Below are 23512 nucleotides of genomic sequence, written 5' to 3'. Positions count from 1 at the left end.
TTACCCGAAGGCGAAGGCTTCAGACGAGGCTGAATAAAAAACCCTCAAAGAGTAGATAGAACAAAGAAAATTTTGAAAGGATAAACAGTTGTAAATTTTATATAAATGGCGGCTCCAAGGCCTGTCATTAGTTCAAAATGTACTTACAAAGATTGTTCTGCCCCGAAGGGTTTACACATGGTATTTTTTCAGTACATCAGCATTCCAGTGATTCTTCAACTCAGTTCCATCCAACTGCCGAAGTCGGTATGTCCCTGGCTGAAGCTCATCATAAATTTCATAAGGTCCCTCCCATGTAGCTGAGAGCTTCCCATGGATTCGGCCTTTCTGAACTGCAGCAGCATTCCGAAGGACAAGATCCCCAATTTTGAGAGGCCTTGCATGGACCCTTCGGTTATGGGAGATGAGGTCTGAACTTATCCCGGGCATATCAGCTGCCGAGAAAGCAAACACATCTCTGTTATCCCGCAGGAGCTGAATAAGTTCACAACGGGTGTTAGGATCAAGGTCCATCCCGATTGTTACACATTTCTCAGCATCTCCTTCGGCCAACTCAACTGTTTCAGTCTGTTGGTCCATGTCCATTGCCGATGGACTGGACTCTTCAGAATCTGGTCTGCTGCCAATGTCAGCAGGTGTCCCAGTCTTTATGTTCTTCGGCTGGCTCTCTGAGTCTTTCGGCTCAGCTGAAGAGTCAACCTTTTCCCTTTCGGGACCTTTTTCTCTGGGCACTGATCCTTGGGCCGAAGCACTTAGGCCTTTCGGCTTTTTTGTGCTTGGCTCTCTTTCTTTTTCCTCCTCATCCCTGTCGTCATCTGGGCGACTACTGGATGGCTTGAGGTAGTTGCACCTTCGGGCGTCCTTTTGGTTGCCCTGTATCCTTTCGGGGAAGCCGGCGTCTGAGACGTAAATCATCAGCTGATGATAAGTTGAGACGACCCCTTGGATCTCGTGAATTATGGGTCTCCCCAAAATCACGTTGTACACTGAAGGAGCGTCGATGACCAAAAACTCAATCATGACGTTCCGGGCTGCCTCATCGCAACCGATGGTGACAGGAAGCGTCACCTTCCCATCTGGATAAGTTGAAGCCCCATTGAACCCGGATACCGGATAGGGTACCGGCGTAAGGTGCTTGGGCTTCAGCTTAATTTGGTTGTAGGCCTTTCGGAACAGAATGTTTGCTCCGCTGCCACCGTCAACAAGGACCTTACTGACGTCGTGGTTGGCCACCGTGGCGATGATCACCAACGGATCCTCGTGAGGGAACGTAATCCCCCGGCAGTCGGCGGCTGTGAACGTCATGTTCGGCACCGGCGACTGGGGAGATTGAATGTCAGCGTTGTTCACCTGGTGAGTCAAAGCTCTAAGGTGACGCTTGTGCTCCCTCCGAGAGTATATTCCTCCCGAGATAACATTGATCGGAGGGAATTTCCCCTCCGGTTTTTTACTGTTTTTCCGGGGGAAATCAAGGTCCTGCCGAGAGTCCTTTGCTAACCTCTCGGATTCTTTTTTCTCGCGGTGATCCGCGATGTATTTTTTCAAGTATCCCTTCCGGACCATGTCTTCTATCTGGTCCTTCAGCTGGATACACTCCTCAGTGTTGTGGCCCGAAGACTCGTGGAACTCACACCACTGATTTTTATTTTTTCGCTGATACCACTCTGGGAGTGGTCTCGGCTTTCGGTAACTCTGCTCCTCCTTCGTCACACTGTAAATTTTGGCGCGTGGAAGAGAGAGCGGAGTGTAGGACTCGTATCTGCCTGTGTATGAGGCAAACCTGTCCTTCTTTAGGTCGCTGGCCGAAGATGGCTCCGGAGCCTTTGATTTTCCCTTTGCCTTATGGCCTTGGCCTTCAGACAAAGGTATTTGCCTCTGTTTCCCTCCCCCGGATTGAGGTTGGGTTTTTGCTTTATTCCATTCTTCGGCTCGGATGAACTTATCCGAAGCACTAAGAGCTTCCTCCAAGGTCTGCGGGGTATGCATGACCATGAAGTCTAGGAATTTTCCTGGCTGAAGGCCATTCTGCATTGCAAAAACAGCTAGCCCCTGGTCCAGCTGAGAGACGCTTGATGACTCGTTACTGAAACGGGTCAGGTAGTCTCGGAGGCTTTCGGTTTCCCCCTGTTGCAGACCCATGAGCTCTGCGGTAGTCTTTTCTCGGCGGTTTGCCGTGGAAAACTTGCTCCTGAACTTGGAGGACAGATCATCCCAACCTGTTATGGAGCCTTGCCTTACTCCCTTGGAGATCCACGCTTGCGCGACCCCCTTGAGAGTGGTTGGGAAATATTTGCACCAAGTTGCCTCGGATCTGGGGCAAAGATGCATATGAGCCTCATACGAGGCCACGTGGTCCTTCGGATCCGTGGTCCCGTCATATGTGATATGCGACGGTATTTTAACCGTGGGTACGCGCTCTTCTAGTATCCATTGCTCGAATGGTGAACTAGCGGGAAGCATAATGGCCTTGCCCTTGTTCCTGGCCGAAGGGACCGCGCTCCGCCCTCTCAGAGAGGTAGGAGTGGTTTTCGTCCCTGGCTGGGAAGTCTGGGCCTCGGCTGCAGGGAACGTGAGGCGACTACGCACGCTCGGTTCCTGGCCGCCGAGTCGGTCAAGGACGCTTCTGCGAGCAGTCTCAGGTTCCCGGCGAGTAGATTCTGGCCGAGAAGCTGAGCTGCTGCTCTTATGCGCTGCTGGTCTTGAGGATGAGGATCCTTTAAATAATTGAGAGTTCTTCTTCCTCTGTTTTTCATTTTTCCAAGAATCCTCCTCCCACTCTTCCAGTTCCCGGAAGGAAGGAAGCTTCCCACCGTCATGGTCTAACTTCCTCCGCTGATGCCGGGTATGCGGAGGAGTTCGATCACGAGGCGGTGGCATATTCTGTGCCCTCATTGCCTCCATGAGTACTGCCAGCGCTCTTGCCACCTCCTCCGAACTGGGCCCCGTCAAAGGGGTCCCCGGCCGAGTGTGGTAATGAGGCCGTGCAGCCGATGGTTGGCTTTGGGACACCGAATATGTCCTATGATCAGACTGACCCCTGCTAGACCGAGAGTGGTCCGGCCTATATTGGGAGTCATGCATTATAGGAGATAGGGAATCCTCCTTGTGTGATCCTCCCCCGAGCCGGCACCCTTGGGAGAGTTCCGGTCCGGCGAGGGCGATGGTGTAGGGGTTTTAGGCTTTTCGCCCGCTCCTTGACGGAGGCTTTTGCTCTTGCGGTTCTTAGCCATGGCTGCTAAGATAATTGCAAGATGATCTTGGTTAGGAATTTGGCTTAAAGATTTTTGAAAGTCTTCCCCACAGACGGCGCCAAATTGTTTCGGTTGAAAACAATGGGACCTTGCCGAAGGTCCACTAAAATGGAGAAGACTGGATTCGATCCAAGCTGTGTTGGGCCGAAGGTTTCCTGCACAGTGAACACACGTAAACTAGCCTCGGGGGTGTTTCCGAGGAAGGCCCCTCCGATGCTAAAGTCAGTACAATGTGTAAAAAGGAAGACACTATGCAAGAGAGTTTGTAGCTTGAGGCTTTTGTGGAGTATTTCTCAATGCAAGAATGAGCATATGAGTTGGAATAATCCGTGTATGAGATAATGCATGTGTTGTTGTTGTGTCTGATCTCGTATGTGATGTTATGAGATGTCCTCTTGAATGTGTTAATATGAGGGCTTTTATACCTCATCATATTTGGAGAGGTTGGGCTTTAGCCCAATTGGCTTACTTTGTGGGCTGACTTTTGACTTTTGAGCAATTGGAGAGTTGAACCTTGACCTTGGGCTTTTAATTGGATCATTTAGTGCTCCGGCCCAATTTTGACTAAATTGGACCCAAACAAAATGTATAATGAATAACAGGAAATAAGATGGCAAAATGATGCACAACAAACTTAATGCCTAATTTAGTTGATCTTAGTGACAAATATGTACTACGTAGGATATAATATTACATAGCTACTTGCCCACATTTTCATTAGCAATCCAACAATAAAATAAAATAAAATGAAAAGCAATAATCTTGATTAAAAATGTAAACCATATCTTAATATCCTAATCCAATAAAATCTCGAGCCACGCGCCCCAAAAAGGGAAATGAATTTGGTATTGGAAGCCAAAAAAAGTGGGAAAATACCACCCAATTACACAGCAAAAAGCAATGGATTATACCAAACCAAATTGAAACCCTTATTTATTTTGCTAAACCCTATGTGGTCAGGGTTTGGGATCCAAACCCATTTTCAAAATTGTGTAAATTTTATTTTTATTTTTTAATTTTTTTTATTGCAAGAAACCAAAATGGTCCTTATGAACCTTATCTTTGGTTTATAATTACCCAATTAGGCAAGCAAAAATGCACCATACCTTCCCATTGTGGAATGAGTGTCAAACTAGTTAACTATATTGAATGGTCTTATCCTATTTGAAAAAGAAGCATTCTCTCATGCACCGTTTTTTTAGGTTACTAACTTACTCAATCTTGATTGCGTTTTTACTCTATAGTTCAATGTTATGAAATTCTTATTATCTATAGGTACTAATCAGTAGGAGTTCCCATTTGATTAATTTAAAGGCGAAAATAAATTTACTAACTCCAAATCAATTTGTAATAACGTTGTGCATTATTAAAATCTTGCAAGGAGGAGAGAAATATAAAATAATTTTACGAATTTAATAATTACCTATTTTTATTAATTACTATGAAGTTTGTAGTAAATAATACATGCCATCCAAAATTTTACTCCATATATTTATTAGAAAACTGATATTGTGTGAATTGAACTTAAATTAGTAACTTTTACACAGAATAAAATGAATATATTACAAAGTAGATTTGGTATATTTGTGGATGTTCTTTCTTTAGGAATTCATTGAATGCAAATGATGATTTATTATTAGGATTGATGTGTAAGATTAAAAGATAAGCTTGCCTCAAACATCGTAGTTGCCATTTTTGTAAGAAGGTTGATCAACAAAGATTTTTGAACCTTATTAGAAATTCCTTTAAAAAGTAAAATAAGTAGTGTGTTCTCATGTTTCATTCCATTTTATTATACGTAATCTTACTATAGAAACCTTATTAGAAATCCCTTTGTTCCTTTTATCCAAAAAATAAAAATAAATTGTATCTTGTGAGTCATAAATACACCAATACCTCAGAACATTTGACAATGAAAAGACAAAGAATAAACTTAGGGTCTGTTCTCATTGATTGAACTGAGCTGAATTGAACTGAACTTATTAGAGCTGAACTAAACTTATTAGAGCTGAATTGAAATGAATATTTTATAAGAGAAGGAAATTAGGAGCTAAACTGAACTGAATTTATTAGAGCTAACTGAAAATAATCATATCAGAACAGACCCTTATAAGACATAAGTCCTGAGAAATCAATTATCCCCCCTCCCTTCAGTATAATTAAGTAAAAGAAACATTAGCCAAAATTTTGATGATAGGTGTGGAGGAATATAAAAGATCATCAACCCTATTTTAAAAAAAGAACCGCTCAAAAAAATATAGTAAATTAAGTAATAGACTAAAAACGATTTGTAAGGCCCTGTTTGATTCACCTTAATTTTGTTGAACTGAAATTATTTTTACTGAACTGAACTTATTTTACTGAACTGAACTTAATTTTACTGAACTTAAATTATTTTTACTGATTTTCTATTATAATTCTTCTTTAAGAAAACTGAATTTTACTGAATTGAACTTATTTTTACTGAACTGAAATTATCTTTACTTAATATTATTTTTTTTAAGGTGAAGAGAATAGGGCCTAAGTCTTATTAATTAAAAATCTATCCTTATAAAAATTTAACTAGAAAAATGCAATTCCTTTTTACAATGATATTCGACTCAAATAGTCACTAAAATCAGTTATACAGAGTATACAAGTGTAAATAGTCTAAGGACATGTGAGAAATCACTATCTAAGTTTAATTACTAAAATCTTCAAACAAAGTCGAAAAACAGATTATCCAACTAGTATTTTTCACGTTCAACACATTCAGTACACTTGTATATTTATTTAATTCGACACATTTAAATTATTCCAATGTTAACTTTTCACTAGTTTCACACATTCATGTAGCTATACCAAATATTTTATTGGTTTATACATGGCAATACATGTCCACATTCATAAATTTCATATGTGCTCCCTTAATCAGCAACTTCAACTTCTTAGTTCATAGTTCACGTCTCACCAAATGAGGAAGTTAGTTAATTGCTACTTATCATGTACCCTTCTTTAGAAAAAAAGAACCAAAAAAAAAAAAAAAAAATCAACATACATGCATTGCATTGGTAAAATTGTTAATTTCTCCAACTTTAAGACCCAATACTAACCTTTATTTCTAGAATATATGTAGTACATGAGCACCCATATATTAAACATTGTAGTAAAAATATAATATTGAATTTTAAATACAATAGTACTAAATTCCCAAATTACCCTTGGTCCACCCTTTATAAATGAAGTCACCCTCTATCATCCTTTATCCACATGCACTTCCTCCTCTTCGGTTTTCTTTCACTCAAACCTTGTAAGAAAACACCCAAATAAACCAAGTGAGAAATTCAAAGAATCGAATTTGTCAAGCAAAGCTATAATAGCAACAAACTTATTTAGCATATACACAATTAAAAAAAAAAAAAAACCATGCAAGGTGAAGATAATCCGGTCGGTTTAATCCCTCAACTCTACTCTGGTATATACAATCAAATGGCTCCGCAACAAGGTACTCCCTCTATTCTAAATTAGTCGCATCACTTTATTTATTTATTATGCGCGATTATTTACTATAAGTAAATTAAAGTTCCATGTTTTTGGGTTCACGTACCATTATATTTATTTGATGTATATATTGATTAAGTGATTAATTATAATGAGATCATTTTAAAAAAAAAAAACTTGTAGGAGATCCTCCAAAACGACGTCGGAGGAGAAAGAACAAAGGTGATGGGAGCAGTTTGGCTGCTAAGAAGAGGAAGCTTAGTGAAGAGCAAGTGAATATGTTGGAGATGAGCTTTGGTTGTGAGCACAAACTCGAGTCCGAACGAAAGGATCGGCTTGCTTCGGAGCTGAATTTGGATCCGAGGCAAGTTGCGGTTTGGTTCCAAAACCGAAGGGCTCGATGGAAGAACAAGAAGCTCGAACATGAATACTCCAAGTTGAAAAATGAACATGAGAAGACTATTGTAGAGAAGTGTCGTCTTGAAACTGAGGTATTGTATAGTCGTATAGATATCTGAATTTTAAGCTTAAGATACCTTTAATTCTATGATTTTTATAAATTCACTTGAGTTGAACGGAGTAGATTAAACATCAGATGAATACTAATGAATAAGTAAGAGTTAACGATTTCTCTATCATACAATAAACAAGTTTTAAGTATCTTATTATTCTTATTTTGGATTTATTTGCAAGTTATTTACAAAGAAACTTCATTACCATTTTCAAACATATTTATCCATGTATGTGGAATTTTTTTGTTTACTCATGTCTCAATCACTTTTTTTTTTTGAAAGAAAATAGATAAGAACAATTGACAATTTGACATATAGGAAGACCTATCATTACAAGAAAGTGACCAAAATTGAAAACAAGATGTAAGATTTGTAGGGCAAAAAATATAATGAAAAAGATTCTATTGTAAAAAAATAAATTATAATCAAATATTAGGTAATGAGTAAGGGGATTAGACTCTGCCATTGCCACCCAAATGTACAACAAAAAACATAGAGTTCACAAAATCCGTACAAAAAACTTGAAATTGTTTTGAAGGTTGGGTACTACTAGACAGTAGACACATTCATCAACTGTTGGAGCATATGAGCTTGCTTTTGGCTATACATGTGACATCCTCCACGTGTACCCACATCAAACCATGAAATACCATATTATATGACCATAAAATACCATATAATATATAGTGACGAAACATCTAGGCAAATGAAATACCATATTATATACAGAGTACTACCAATCACTAAGCTAATAAAGAAATATTTGTACTACTCTATGTTAACAAACTCCCTCTATGTTTTAACTTTTTTGTGCTATATATCATTTATCCCTTTTCTAAATTTAGCCCTCATAAAAATTGTTTAGATAAGTCATGTGGTACATACATGAAAATCGATGTGTTACTTGATCCACATCCTTAAAAGTTTTAACATATTGTGATAATATGGAAATGTTATTATGTTTTTTTTTTTACGGATTTTGTTTGGACGCGTTTATCAGTTGTGTGACTCATGAGCAAAATTACTTTTTATGTGTAGGTGTTAAGCCTTAAAGAGCAATTAAGTAACGCGCAAAAGGAAATGCAAAAACTAGTAGATAGGTCATCAACTTCATCATCGGCTATATCAAGCAACAGTCCTAGCTCCTCTTTAACAATGGATCAACATCCTAATGTGGTCGACCCTCAACTTCTTGAGGAACAAATTGGAATAGGAGGATGTTTCGACAGTATGTTTTATGTCCCAGATACTAACTATGGCGCTAGCATGGATTGGGCTGCTGGTCTCTATATGTGAATTGAGTTTAATTAAGTAGAATAATTAGGGAGGAGTTGGATATATATAAATTAATTATCTATAAATTGTAAATTATATTTATTATTATATTCACTAATCTAATTGTAATATTTTGCTTTTTAGGGCATGTTATGTTCAAACTATGTAATGGGAGTTTATCTTAATATATTAAGTAGCGTTTCCCTCAATCTAAGTTTCGTTTTACTTTTCTCATTTGCTATTAGAAATATTAGATTACAAATTGATACAATATTACAATCACCAAACTTTTACCACTTAAACTAAGTGAGGTCAATACATTAGTATCTGTTGGTCTTTGGTAGAGTAAAAAATTGTAAATAAATTTGTAAAATAAATTATTATAGGTGCAAAATGTCAAACTTAGTGATGAAATAAACAATGTCATGCATGACGACTTGTTAGGTCAACTTTCTAGACAATTTCTAAGTATGTAAGTAGTAGTGCAAGCTCATTAGATTCGCTTATAATAAACATATTGTTACAGTAGACAATACAAAATAATATTACGCCGTAGTAAAACTTTTGGATCCTACCCTAAGAAAATAAGGTATATCTAAATCTTCAAATTACCCATTTTGAGAACAGAAATTCTCTCAAAGAACGAAGCATGTATTGAGTAATTTTTACAAGTAATTTTTAATATTTCGTAATTTTTTTTATTTTTATAATTTCGAAATGGTTAGCCACTTAATGAAGTAATAATATTTGGTTAAAGTCTATTTATACCCTAAACGAAATTATTATGAATTTATGAGTAATATAAGCATAAGGTCATAACCCAAATATTCGGGCTTCCTTAAGCTTCTTGGCCTGTTTTGTTTGAGTACAAGAAGGCATAGCTCTTAAAAGAAGCTAAGTATATATCATTTGGATCTTTAGCCCATTTTAAAAGCCCAATTATAATTAATTAGTTTCACCCAGTTAATTGGGCTTCTGAAGCATTCGAAGCTTAGTAGCCCAAGAAGACCTTTCAATCACTCCAACTTATTTTCCCCATTCATATAATTGGAAGGTCAATCCAACTCGATTAGAAGTATCAATTAGATGGGGAAGATACATACGTTGGTTCCTCTATCATCAATTCGTCATTTCCTTCTTGTCAACCACAATGGTTACAAATTTTTCCACACCGGTAGAGTTGGCAAAAGTCGTGTAATGTTCGATCTTGTGTTTATTCCGTGTTGCTCATAAAACCTATAAGAAACTATTAGAATGTAGGATAATTGCATAATTCAACCAATTTATCAAAATCGGTCATGTTTAGGTTAGTTTTATGTTGACTTCATGTTTTCTCTCAACAATTTTGTGTTTATGTTGTGCAAGTTACAATCGTATTATTGTTTTGTGTCGTGTCAGAGATTGCTAGCTCTACATAATATTGGTACACAAATAAAAACATCATCGCCGGACTACCCATTAATTACATCCGCCTAATAGCCATTTTACTACGTATGTCCCAAGATCAACTTTGTGAATACTTATATAATAGAGTTCATGTACAACCAGTGGCGTATCCAGGATTCTAAGTTAGTGGGTTCGGATTTTTTTTTTTTTAAACTAGAGTAACTAACACGTGCGATGTATGTACAATAGCTAGCTAGCTAGGTTCGGGGAGCTTCAGTTTGGTCATGTGTCACAACTTTAATCTTGAAGGTGTAAATACATTTAAGAAAATAACTTTAGTAATTCCAATGATATTTCTAGAAAAAAGAAATTCATTTTTACCATATGTGAATGAACCTCTTAATATTAGCTTTGAAAAAGGATGGAATAGTAATCCCTCAAAAAAAAAAAAAAGAAAAGAAAAAAAAAGAGGATGGAATAGTAAAGAATAATAATAAATCTAAAAAGATTAACTTTTTTTAAAAATTAAAAAAAAAGGCACTAGCAAGAGTCGAACTGCTGACCTCAAGGGATTGAAGGAGTTAGGTTTAACACGCTGAGCACCAAGCCAGTTCAATTTAAGAGTAATATGCTGCATGTGCTTTATTTATAACATAGTTTTATTTTTTCTTTTAAACTACCAGATTTTTGGGACGGATCAAGTGGGTTCAATGAACCCACTTGAACCCAACGTGGATCCACCACTATGTACAACATATAATAGATATTTATTACAGTAATTGTAAAGTTGTATTAGTTTAGACTTTCACACGTTTTGGTAAGTGCTTATTATTTTTATATTTATATAAGTGTTTTTTGTAAGAAAATCAATGAAAAAAAAAACCAGTTCTTCAATATCCTACATACTTTTCTAATAAGTTTTTTGGAATTTAGGGTCACAATCCTTCACGAATTTCACATGACCTGCCCCTTTATGTTAAGTGAAGGGTGTTGCTCTCTACCCGTCTTTTTCTATTTCTGAAGAAGGTAAATTAATAAAGTGATCCTCTAAAATAATCTGGCTTATGCTTATTATGTCCTTGCATTAGTATAATTGATTGAGTCTCTTTGGCCCTTATCATTATCCGTCCACGTGACTAATTTGACTAATTTCATATTTATATGCCATATTTTACCAAAATAGCAATACCAATTCCCCGGGTTTACTACTTTACATGAATACCAATACCAAAAACCCCACTTTCAAAGGGCCTAGCTAGTTCTCGTGTTAAATCAGGTCGGAGTGAACTGTGAGAGATTACAATTCGATAGGGCCTTCAGCCCTCTCCTTAATTACCTACCAAGAAAATTATGATCTTATGCATGATATAATAACTGATTAAATTCTTTTAGCAAAACCTACATTTAAGTATTAATCAACAATAATTTTGAAAAGAGAAAATGTAATACTATACGACATGATTCATTATTGAATAAAATCACTGTGATGACATTTGGGTTCATGACGATCTTCACTGAAAATATCATAGGAGTTAGATATTTATGTCGTCTCTAATCATATGTTGCTCAAAATTAATCATAATAACTTACAGTCCTTACAAATTTAGTAGCACATAAACATTTGTAATAAAAATTAGATTAATAGATAGATACGCATGCATATTCTTTAAGTCTTAACAAGTTCCGTTATTCCATAATATTTTTCTCAAGTTTGATTTACACTCTTTACTAGCTTTCGCATAGAATATATAAAGCGTCCATTTTCCTGAATTATTAATTATTATTGTTAGTATTATTTTGTCGTCTAGCTTTTCACTCATTTTAGTTTTTATAATATAAGTTGTTAATCCACAATTTCCTACTCTAATTTTATATGTTTAATCAGTGTTATGACTAGCTAATTAAGATAAACACAGACCAAGCTACTACTTGTAACTTAGTGATAATGAAATAGGCAACACATAAGCTTTGAACAGGCAAAGATAGATGTAGAAAATATCCAATTACATATACATTAAAAAATTATCAATAAAGCTCTATAAAATTAGCTAAGTATAAGAATAACGAAATCATTTTCAGGTTGACTTTTGTAGTTCATTTCCTTTTGTAACTCCAATTTTTTTTTTTAATAAAAAAAAAAAAACCGAAAAAATTAAAAAATCAAAAATTAAAATTTTTTTTGGTGATCATCAAAAATGGGATTCTTAGAGTTGTTGATGGTGGCTCTAATGCCGGTGTTGAAGACGCTGCTGTTAACAGCAGTAGGGGTAGTTCTTGCCATGGATCGAATAAATCTGCTGGGTTCAACAGCAAGACATAATTTGAACAATGTAAGTACACATACATACATACATACATATATATATATATAAGTCATATATACATATTTATAATACAATTATGATCATGCTATCAAAATTTCATTTGGTTCATATTTTGTAAGTCTTGCTTTAATTGATTTACCAAGAAAAGTATGCATATTCATGATATACACATACTTGAACTTTTTATTTATTTATTTATCTTAATAATATGTTGTTGATATAAAGATAAAAATATAGTTGTGGATGTAATACACGCGTCTTTATTCTGTATGAGTTGGGTTCATAAACAGATTACTAAGTGTTACGGTTCCTAATGTTTTCTTAATTATATTTTTTTTACCTTTAAGGGGAAAAAAAAATTACAAAGTGTTACGATTTATGTTGTTAATGAGATTCAATCTCATGTTTAAAATGTCCTGTGACTGTCCAATGATTTCAATCACAAAACAAACTTGTACGCATGTCCTAGGACTTGGCTAAAGAAAGCAAGTCTAGTTCAACATATAAAAAAAATTAATTAATTAGTATTGTATCAACCAATCATTATTGATCAAAATTGTTCAACATAAGACGGAGTACTAATTAAATCATATTCAGATGATGTTTATTACTGAAGAAAATATGTATCATTTACCTTCCTTTATAACTAATGAAAGGAATTTTTCTATGACAACAGATGGTGTTTTATGTATTCAGCCCTTGTCTTATGGGCGCCTATCTTGCAAAAACAGTTACATTGGATGTTATGATGAACATGTGAGTAACCCAAATTGGTAAAATCTATACATTCCATATGATGTCGCGTTTAATTAAAATTACATAGTCTAATTTAATTTTATGTATTTGTAATTGTAGGTGGTTCATGCCAATTAACATTTTGATCACGTTTATAATCGGATCAGTTCTTGGATGGATTCTTGTTAAGATCACTAAAGCACCCCATGATTTGAAAGGCCTAGTTATCGGATGTTGTGCTGCTGGTATATTTTACGCGCTATCTCATAACTTCATATTGAAATAAAATGTTATCAACATCTAAATTATTATGTTAATAATCAGTCAATTTAATTATAATCTTGCATTCAGTTTGTTTATACATACAAAATTGAATAAACAGGGAACTTGGGGAACTTGCTTCTTATAGTCATCCCAGCAATATGCAATGAGCCAAATAACCCCTTTGGTGAATACTCAGTTTGCATGACTGATGGAGCAGCTTATGTTTCGGTTTCTATGGCGGTATTACTTCACCATACATATCTTAGTGACACTTATTAAGGATGTTGAATATAATGTACAACTTCTAACAAAAATGTGCTTGATTTTGTAGGTAGGAGCCATCTATATATGGTCTTATGTGTATGTTATCATGAAAGTATCAGCTGAGAAGAGCACTCGCGGTGATAGAATAGATACTCATCACTCTGTTGTGATCGTAAGGCCTTCTGTTGCAACTTCTGATAGCAAAGAACCATTACTAATTTCTAACTCTAAGGTAATTTGATCATTGTATTTAAGGCTAAGACTAGTTACTGATCATAATCCGTGTTATGTAAATCAAGAAATTAATAATTAGCCTGGTGTTTGATTTTACAGGTAGAAGGAACTGTGTCTATGTTGGAAAAGATCAAGACGGGTGCATTTGGTTTAGTCAGAAGAATCAGGGGTATCAACTTACAGCATCTATTCGCGCCTACTACTATTGGATCTGTAACTTTCTAAACTCTGATTAGTATTTTTTTTTTATCCTATATTCCAGTATCATTGAACAGGACTACAGATGATCTAGTAATCCTAGGCCATGTAACAATCTATCAGTCGATGACTGATGCATATATCTCAAACAATTTGATCTTAACACAAGTAGTATTCTTCCAACTAACAATAATATTTGCACGTAGTTAATTGGATTTGTCGTTGGAGTAGTCCCTCTACTAAAGATGTTGCTGGTTGGTAACAGTGCTCCTCTTCGAATTATATTCAGTGCTTCTGAAATACTGGGGTATGAATTCTTGCTAATTAACTTTCTTCACATATATATATGTATGAAATATATTCCCTGATTGTCTGTTTTTTTTTTTTTGTTTGGGGTCTTTAGAGGAGCAACTGTACCCTGTGTTACACTAATAGTTGGAGCGAACCTTGTAAAAGGTAATTATTATGTGATTTATTGTAACGAAGTTACATAATTGCTTGTTTAGCTCTTTAAAAATGGCTAGGTGTAAAGTCATAATTCTGTGCTTGTTTCAGGATTAAGAAGATCAGGGATAAGTGCATCAGTAATTATAGGGATAATAGTGGTGCGTTACATTGCATTGCCTTTGATTGGCATCGTCGTTGTTAGAGGTGCTCACTACTTTGGTTGGGTAGGATCCAACCCGTTGTATCAATTTGTTCTCATGCTTCAATTTGCTCTGCCACCAGCAATGTCTATAGGTATGTTTTTCGTAACAACTTAATCCATTCTATGACCCTATTCTCTTCAACATACTTGAAATAAATTTACCAAAAAACAGATGATGTGAAGAGGAGCTTAACAAATAATTTAACGTGTTTTATGTGTAACAATGGTAGAAGAACTAACATGAGCGTGCCAAACAGGCACAATAAGCCAACTATTTGAGTCGGGTGAAGGCGAATGCTCAGTTGTTATGCTATGGACGTATGCTATGTCGGCGTTAGCCCTTACTCTTTGGTCCACACTGTTTATGTGGCTGGTGTTATAGGTTATATATGTATCTCTTTGCATTGATGTATAAGTGAATTATTCACTCATATCACATAACATTGTGATATATATTGAGAAATTGTAATCAATGATCAAATTATGGAGAGGCTGTAAATTTCTGCCAAGATGGCTGAAGAAATTGGTTATGTGTGCCATCAAATTACCGTACCCTACTATGTTGTAATGGGGCCTAAACATGATTTAAGCTGAAATTGCTAAACTAGAAATTGGATGAGTTCAAGTTTGTTATGGTAAATTGCTTTAGAACATCCTTTTCTACATCTATAAACTTCATTTTTTATTTTATTTTGGCAACATAAAACTTGGTTTCAAGTAGTACCTTCCATTGCCTAAATACTTGTAATTTGTAAAGGGATTCTGAGATTTAAATCCTCAACACAACAAAATAATGAAATACAGTAACAAAAAATAACCTTCAATCAATGTGTAAAAGTTATTCATGTTTGAATGGTGATAGATTTGAACAAGAGTTTTTTTGAGATAAAGAGAACTATGTGATAACAACATTATCATTGTTCGGTCTTTTCAAGTTACAACTTAAGTCCGTACTAGACTATTGACTTTATCATTTAAATAATTATGGACTATATGCATCAAAAAAAAATAAAAATACAATGGCTATCCTTGCAACAAAATAAAATAAAAAATTATATTTAAGTAAATTATAGCTGACTTTCTTACTTTGACAAATTAATACATGTAACTATTTTTGAAAGATTAACAAATTTGTATAACTAAGCAAAGAAAAAAAAAAATACATTTTTTATTATAAATCCTATCAAGGAGATTTTTATTTAGGGAAGATATTTTGTTCCTCTACAAATATTTTTTGTAATTTTATTAGTTCAACTATTAATGTAAGACATCCAAATAGAATTTCTAAATTTGTAGCACACCTTTATTCAGAAAATTGATGGAATAACTCCAAACTTCCACCTACTGGCATGTCAATGCAAGCCCTTTCTAGCATTTTATATGGGCCCGGATCTTTTGGATTTCCTTGTGGTCCGTACTATTTGTGTGGCCTTCATTATTATCTTCGGCCCACTAAGCTTATATCAAGTTTTTTTTTTTTTTTTTTTTTTTTTATTTTTTTTTTTACAAGAAGAAAAAGGATTTCATCAATGAAAGATAGCCAAACGGCACTTACAAATAATTTCTAGGCAATCTAAAATTCCAACACAAGTACAAATCATCTTAGAACTAGTTACATTGCACTATTGCAGATTTGATCAATGACCGCCTTAATAAAAAAACTTCATCTAAACCAATACAATCTATGAGTTAGTATTAATTCAGCTTGAGATTCACGGATGCGTAGTTGTTTGGGTGAAAAAACTCATATGGCCTTCTAGATACTTTCGAAGACTGCGAAATCTTAAATCTTTAATCTTTAGCAGACGAACAAATAAAGAAATTAAGCCTAATAAATTAAGCTCCATCATAAAGATAGGATCCATTTATTGAAAGCAAATAAAATTTTTTTTGGGGCTTACTACCGGTAAAAACACCGGTAGAAGCCCCTATAAAAATTTACAATTGAAATCAGAAGAAAAGAGATGAAAGAAAAAGAAAAGATAAGAGTGGAGGAAAACCTTAAAAAAAAAAAAAAAAAGTAGAAAAAATATAGTAATGGATGCTAGAACAACCCTCTCAAAGGGTCGGGAAACCCTAGAGAGAACTAAAAAACCCTCCTAAGGAGAAAACCTAGAAAGAACAGGGTATATTACTCAAACTGCTTAATAGTATCAATCACAATTCAATAATAACTAATAAGGTCCTCTCTTTATGTCATTGCCAAATTTTAGTTTGTTGTTATTTCAAAATAAGTCGTATTTGTAATTATATTCCTATATGTATATGTATATGTATATCACAAATATCCGTTCAAAATAGAGTCGGTAGAAAAAATTTACAAATTAGAGAAATAAAAAGATACTCAAGCGATAGTGACATGTATTATGTTTATGGTCAAATTGAATGTATCTAATATTTTTATTAATAGTTGTATTTGTATTTGTATTATTTAATTTTGAAGCTATCGGTGTTTTTCTTCCTTTTTTTTCGATTGCAGGAAATTTCTCATATTATGATTGAAATTTTTTTTTTAAAAAAAATTAATTTAATTTACATATCTTGCTTTAGGGTGTTAAAAAAATATGAAAACAGAAATGATATCAAATACATAATTTTTGAATCCATATAATTGTACAATTGGCTATAATATTCATATTTAAAATTTCATATAAAATATGTTCTATATTAAAAATAAAACTTATTCTAACCAATTCATACATAGGCATTTAATTTGTAACAAGATTTGTTCATTTTTGAATAAACAAAACCTTATATTGCTAACAACATTTGCCTATTAAAAAAAAATCACTTTAAAAATTTTAACTTTTTTTTTTTTTTTGTAAAAAATATACTTTGGGGCAAAACCATGATTTATAAGATATACTTACATAGATTAATTGTGAGTTTGTGACCCTCTAATGTTGGGTTGGTCTTGGACTAGAGAGAGTTGGGTGGAACATTATTCTATAGGTTGGTAATTTAAGGCCACATCTAGCCAAGATAATAGGCATCCTTTGTCACTGGATCAACCATTATTATGGGCATCTCATGTTTGGATGGTAAATGACTAAATGGTAAATTCATCCACACTTCTTAATAGCTGCCATACTTAATTAGGTAGGTCATTTGATTATTATGGGGCTGTTCAAGGCGGGTCACTCTTTAATTAGAGGTTTGCTCTTCCTTTTTTTTTTTTTTTTTATTATTATTATTTTTTTTTTTACTATACCCTCCATCCCTTAACTAGGGGCATGTTCACATTTACTTAATTTCAGTTCAGTTCAGCTCCAATCAATTCCGTCCAGCTCCAATCAGTTCAGTTTAGCTCTTAATTTCCCTCTCTCATGAAAAATTAATTTCAGCTCAGCTCCAATCAGTTCAGTTCTATTCAGCTCCAATCAGTTCAGTTCAGCTCAGTTCAGTAAATGTGAACATTTTTTTTTTTGAGAAACCCTAGATTCTTACTTTTAACATTTATCCCTCACATAATAGGGAGAAGTAGGAATCTAATGAAGGAATGAAGGGAATAATAAAATTAATTTAAGAAAATATCAAGGTGAATATAACTAGTATTTTTTTTTTTTTTAACAAAACGTTTTGCTTCTTGTATAGTTGTATGAGTAGAAACAGCTAACAATAATTATAATAAAGTGGATTAATTAATGGGGTCAAAAACTTCAAAGTCATAAATGAAGTAAATAAAATTAAAAAACCAGAAGATTATAATATGAGCCACTTACACATAGAATTTTCAGTTGAAGACTCATAATATTTCTAGTATTCTCTTTTTTAAGAAAGTAAATTAATAATTGGTCCAAGTACTTTGATCAATTTTATTATTCAAAATCGGCATTTTGAAATATAGTGATATGAATACGTGATGTGATTTAACATTTAAGTATTTAAATAAACAGCTTAAACCTTAGTCCTTTACTTTGTTGTAATGTTGTTAATATTGTTGCAGTGTCTCCTAACTACATTTTGTCTCATTTTTAAACAAAATAATTGAGGAAGCCCTCCCTGCAATCTTTCTTAATCAACCAATATTTCTTTATAGTATATACTATATAGTAACCATGATTTAGTGTAACAAAGCCTTACATACCCCACTATCAATTTTGCCGTTTTTTGGTCTGATTAAGGTCCCACTCTCTTATTAGTCTCTATATAAGATGTACTCCCTAAAATTTCAAGACTTTTCGACATCAGGTCTCGAAACCTCCAAGATTTCTGTAAAAGCGTGTATCTTAGCCTTCAATTTTGGAAAATTTTGACTTTTTTTCACCCGGAAATAAAAATTGCCTAAATGTTTACCATTGTCCCTAATATCCTCTGGGAGTCCAATTGGGTGGGTGTAACCATCCAATTTGCCATTAAGCGGCCAATTTACCGGTTAATACTTGCACCGATTTCATTAAATAGAGCCTACCACGAACATTTATGACAACATATAATGATCATATATGGTTCCAAACGGAATTATATGACCCCGATATGTACCCCTTAAAATCTCAAGTCTTTTCGACACCGGCCCCTTAAACCTACAAAATTTCTCAAAAAGCGTGGATATTAACATTCAATTTTGGAATTTTTTGATTTTTTTTTGCCCGGAAAATAAATAGCCGAAATGTTGACCATGGTCTCTAATAACCTCCGGGAGTCCAATTGGGTGGGTGAAACCATCCAATTTGCCTTTAAATGACCAATTTACCGGTTTACAACTTGCACTGATTTCATTAACTCAAGCCTACCACGAACATCTATGACAACATGTAATGACCATATATGGTTCCAAACGACATTATATGACCCCCACTTGTATTCCCTAAAATCTGAAGACTTTGTGAAACCGGGCCCCAAAACCACCAAAATTTCTCAAAAAGCGTTGACATGCCTTCAATTTTGGAAATTTTTTACTTTTTTTCGCCCAGAATAAAAATTGCCAAAATGTTTACCATGGTCCCTAATACCCCTTTGGGCATCCAGTTGGGTGGGTTGAACCATCCAATTTTCCTTTAAACGACCAATTTATCGGTTTACAACTTGCACCGATTTACCGGTTTACAACGGCTAATTTAATTAACTTGCACCGAACCCGACTTTAATCGAAATTGACCCCAACCTGTTTTAACCCGTCAAAACCCGAATTTAACCCGACTTGTTACTAACCTGACCTGAATTCAACCCGAGTCGTTCCTAACCCGACCCTAATTTAACCCAACCTGTTACAAACCCGACCCGAAATCAACCTGACTTGTTATTGACCTGACCCAAATTAAACCCGACTTGTTATTGACCCGGCCCAAATTTTACCAAACCTATTACTTACCCGACCCAAAAAATCAACCTGATTTGTTACTAACTCGACTCAAAATTAACACGAATTGTTATTGACCCGACCTAAATTCAACCCAAATCATTCCTGACCCGATTTCAAATCACCTTAAATGCAATTAAGACCACCTTATTATTGTTAATCAAAGCATTTTGTCTAGGGAAACCAAGTCGGTTCAGGCTAGCAAAAGAAAGGAGCATCATCCTCAAATTTAAGAGTTAAATTAAATATAGTATATATTTGTTGTATTGTCAAAGGAGATAATTATCTTCCTAAATTATAGACTATAGTTCCCTAGTATATTTTCATATATATATATATATATATATATATATATATATATATATATATATATATATATATATATATATATATATTATAGTTAAAGGAAATAATTAGCTTGATAAAAATGATAATTATCTCTTTATAGTTAGTTGAACCCGAATATGACCTGACTTGAAAATGACCCGGCCTGATTGTAACCTGCAAATTATTGTCTTGAACATAACCCGACTTGAATCCGAGAATGACCCGACTTGAAAATGACCCAACCTGATTATAACCCGTAAATTATTGACTTGAACCGATCCCGACTTGAACTCGAGAATGACCCTACTTGAAAATGACCCGACCTGATTATAACCCGCAAATTATTTACTTGAACCGAACCCGACTCAACCCTAGAATGACCCGACCTGATTCTAACCTACAAATTATTGACTTGAACGTAACCAAACCCAACTCGAACCTGAGAATTACCCTAACCCGTTTTACCCGTGAAAACCCGAATTAAACCCGACCTATTGTTCACCCGGACCGAATGTAACCCGACTTGTTATTAACACGACCTAAACCCGACCCAAATCTGATAAGAAGTATGACCCGACGTGACCCGACTCAAGTATGACCCAACCGAACCCCGACCTGCATAGGTTATGGAATTAATCCGAATTGATCCGGCCTGAGTTGAACCGACCCACTCTTACCCGACCCAAATCCGACCTATTTACCCGAATTGACAGCTCTACCCGGAGATGACATGTGTCATTACCGGTGTGTCTTTAAGTATATAGTTACTGATATGACACCGTTTTCCTTAAATGAGATTATTGTACTGTTATAACATCACATCATTATAAATATAATTACATAATATGACATCATTAGATTCACATCACACTAATATTGTACTTATATTCCATCATTCGATTCATATGACATTATTACTATCAAGTCACAAGACTTCAATATACTTTTATGATATCATTATAATCAAGCCACATCACTTTTTTTTTTGAAGAAATCAAGCCACATCACTTCATTATACTTATATGACATCATTATATTTCAACATTTCGTTTCATGAATTTCAAAATAGAAACATAACTAATTCTTGGTACTTTATAGACATCTTTATTGGTGTATTATGGTTTCAAACCACCTTATATGACCCCAGGAGTCACCCCATACTTTCAGTTCATTTTTGAAAAAATGTCAAAAACTGGTCCGAAATCGTGTATTATAACCTTCAATTTAGGACAATTTTTCACTATTTTAGACTCGAAAACAAAAATTACCGAGATGCATCCCATGGACCTTATTACACCCCCGGAGTCCATTTACCCATTTACAACTTGCACTGATTTCATTAACTCGAGACCAAAGACATTTATGACAATATAAAATGATCATATATGGTTCCAAACAACGTTATATGACCCTGTGATGTATCTCCTGGTATCTCAAGACTTTTCGACACCGGGTCCTAAAACCTCCGAAATTGGCCAAAAAACGTGTATTATAGCCTTTAATTTTGCCAATTTTCGACTTTTTTTTTTATCCATAAACAAAAATTGTCGAGAAGCTACCTATAAACCCTAATACCCTCTGGGAGTCCAATTGGGTGGGTGAAACCTTCTAATTTGCCTTTAAGCATCCAATTTACCTGTTTCCGAAAACACCTAATTATTGGCTATATGCTTCCACGGGGCCTTTATGTAGTCGACTTATGGTCATATATGGGTCCAAACAACATCATATGATCCCGGGATGCATCCCTTACAATTTCGTGAATGTCTGACACCAAGTCCTGACACCTTCTAATTGAATTGCTCAAATTTAGTGTATTATAACCTTCAAATTTGGCCTATGTACATCATTTTTTCACCTGGCAAGATTATGCATCCAGGTACTTCCATTGATTCCCAAAGTTCATTGGGAGTGGTTTTGTATTTTTTTTTTACAAGTATAAACTCCGTGTATTATTTTTAGTATCATTAATGAAATGTTTTTTGTTAATTGAAATTATATAAATTAAAATACAAATAATTTTTGAAAGAGAGACCTAGGTGGTTTTAGTACTTAAAAAGCTGAGACCATCTATTTCGAATAGGTGGTCTCGGTTTTTTAGTTTTTCATACAATAGACCACTTTTAATGAAATGGTCTCTTAAGCGAAAGAGATATGTGAGCTAGAGACCATACCTAAAATAGTCTCTTTGGTTATTTTGATATGGTCTCTTTTGCCAATTTTGTAGTAGTGTAGCTCAACTCGACTCTTGACATATATCACCATGTGCAACTTTGTCGCACAAGTCATGCACTTGATCACCAATTGCACTAGATTTTTTCGGCCATTATAAATCCAAAACAACTTAACTCATTGAATGAAAAGTGCATACAATAGGAACACAATTAAATTTAAAATGACTGAATCCAACAAGATCCAATCCAAGCACATCCAATGACTCGAATTGAGACCTCCCAATTTTTCTCCCCTAAAATAGCTAAGAATATAGTCTTTTTCTTAGTTACAGGTGTAGTTAGTTGGGTAATTGGGCGTGATAATAAAAATGCAACAACCAAAAGGTAGGATATACACATAGATTCCAACTTCTGAAGTGACCCACTAATTAATAGTGCTAAAGTTGGTAAACATACATACTAACATACAACTATTTGTACGTAATATAAAGTTCCTTCAAAGATTCACCTTTAATTTCATATCATGTTTCGGCTAACAACGCATAATTTCATACTAGCACATGAATCCCTCAATGCTAAGACAGTACGTGTATAAGAATAAATAATCAAGTTGAGTGTATATTACATGATATCAATCATATGATTATTATTATGATTTTACGATTATAATATAAGAATTTACCATAATCTGAAGCATCCTTTTCATTGTTGAATAAATAATTGAGGCGACACCCGTGATTGTATTAAATGCATGCTAGCTTAATTAGGGTATCATATAATATAAGTATATTTTTGGGGGTCAGTCCATTTATATGATAGTGATCTACTATATAGTTGTAGGATAATGGTCGCGCGCAATAAAGACAATTATAGATAGATAACTTTTAGCTAGCTTCTTACTTTTATTTTTGTTCCTATGTTGTGGTCCATTCTTGTGTATATACTACTTGGTTGACTAGTTGTTTATTTTAATTACCCTCTAATAAATAATTAAGTATTTTTAATTGAATAATTCTAGAGATGTACATCTTAAAACTGATCCTAAAGCGGTTTTTAGTGGATTAGTGATTGTCTGGTTGTAAGTATGCCACTAATACCAGCAAGGTTTCCTGCTATTCATCTGACAAACCATTATAATCT

The 23512-nt window shown here is 34.5% G+C and overlaps 2 protein-coding genes across 2 annotated transcripts; both read left to right on the top strand.

Moving 5' to 3' along the window:
• Nucleotides 1–6482: 6482 nt before the first annotated feature.
• Nucleotides 6483–8727, top strand: LOC110682129 (homeobox-leucine zipper protein ATHB-40-like). Its single transcript, XM_021858376.1, has 3 exons — nt 6483–6735; nt 6915–7222; nt 8282–8727. Exons 1-3 carry the CDS (start codon nt 6657–6659, stop codon nt 8537–8539), a joined length of 645 nt encoding a protein of 214 aa, XP_021714068.1. The 5' UTR covers nt 6483–6656; the 3' UTR covers nt 8540–8727.
• A 3242-nt stretch (nt 8728–11969) lies between these two features.
• Nucleotides 11970–15237, top strand: LOC110682128 (protein PIN-LIKES 1-like). Its single transcript, XM_021858375.1, has 10 exons — nt 11970–12234; nt 12905–12984; nt 13084–13208; nt 13346–13467; nt 13559–13723; nt 13825–13938; nt 14130–14230; nt 14327–14379; nt 14479–14664; nt 14830–15237. Exons 1-10 carry the CDS (start codon nt 12100–12102, stop codon nt 14952–14954), a joined length of 1206 nt encoding a protein of 401 aa, XP_021714067.1. The 5' UTR covers nt 11970–12099; the 3' UTR covers nt 14955–15237.
• The last annotated feature ends 8275 nt before the right edge of the window (nt 15238–23512 follow it).

This window comes from Chenopodium quinoa, unplaced genomic scaffold (genome assembly GCF_001683475.1).
Source record: "Chenopodium quinoa cultivar QQ74 unplaced genomic scaffold, ASM168347v1, whole genome shotgun sequence".
Lineage (NCBI taxonomy): Eukaryota > Viridiplantae > Streptophyta > Magnoliopsida > Caryophyllales > Amaranthaceae > Chenopodium > Chenopodium quinoa.
Note: the sequence above shows the minus strand (reverse complement) of the source record. Positions and strands in the feature narration are given on the sequence as shown.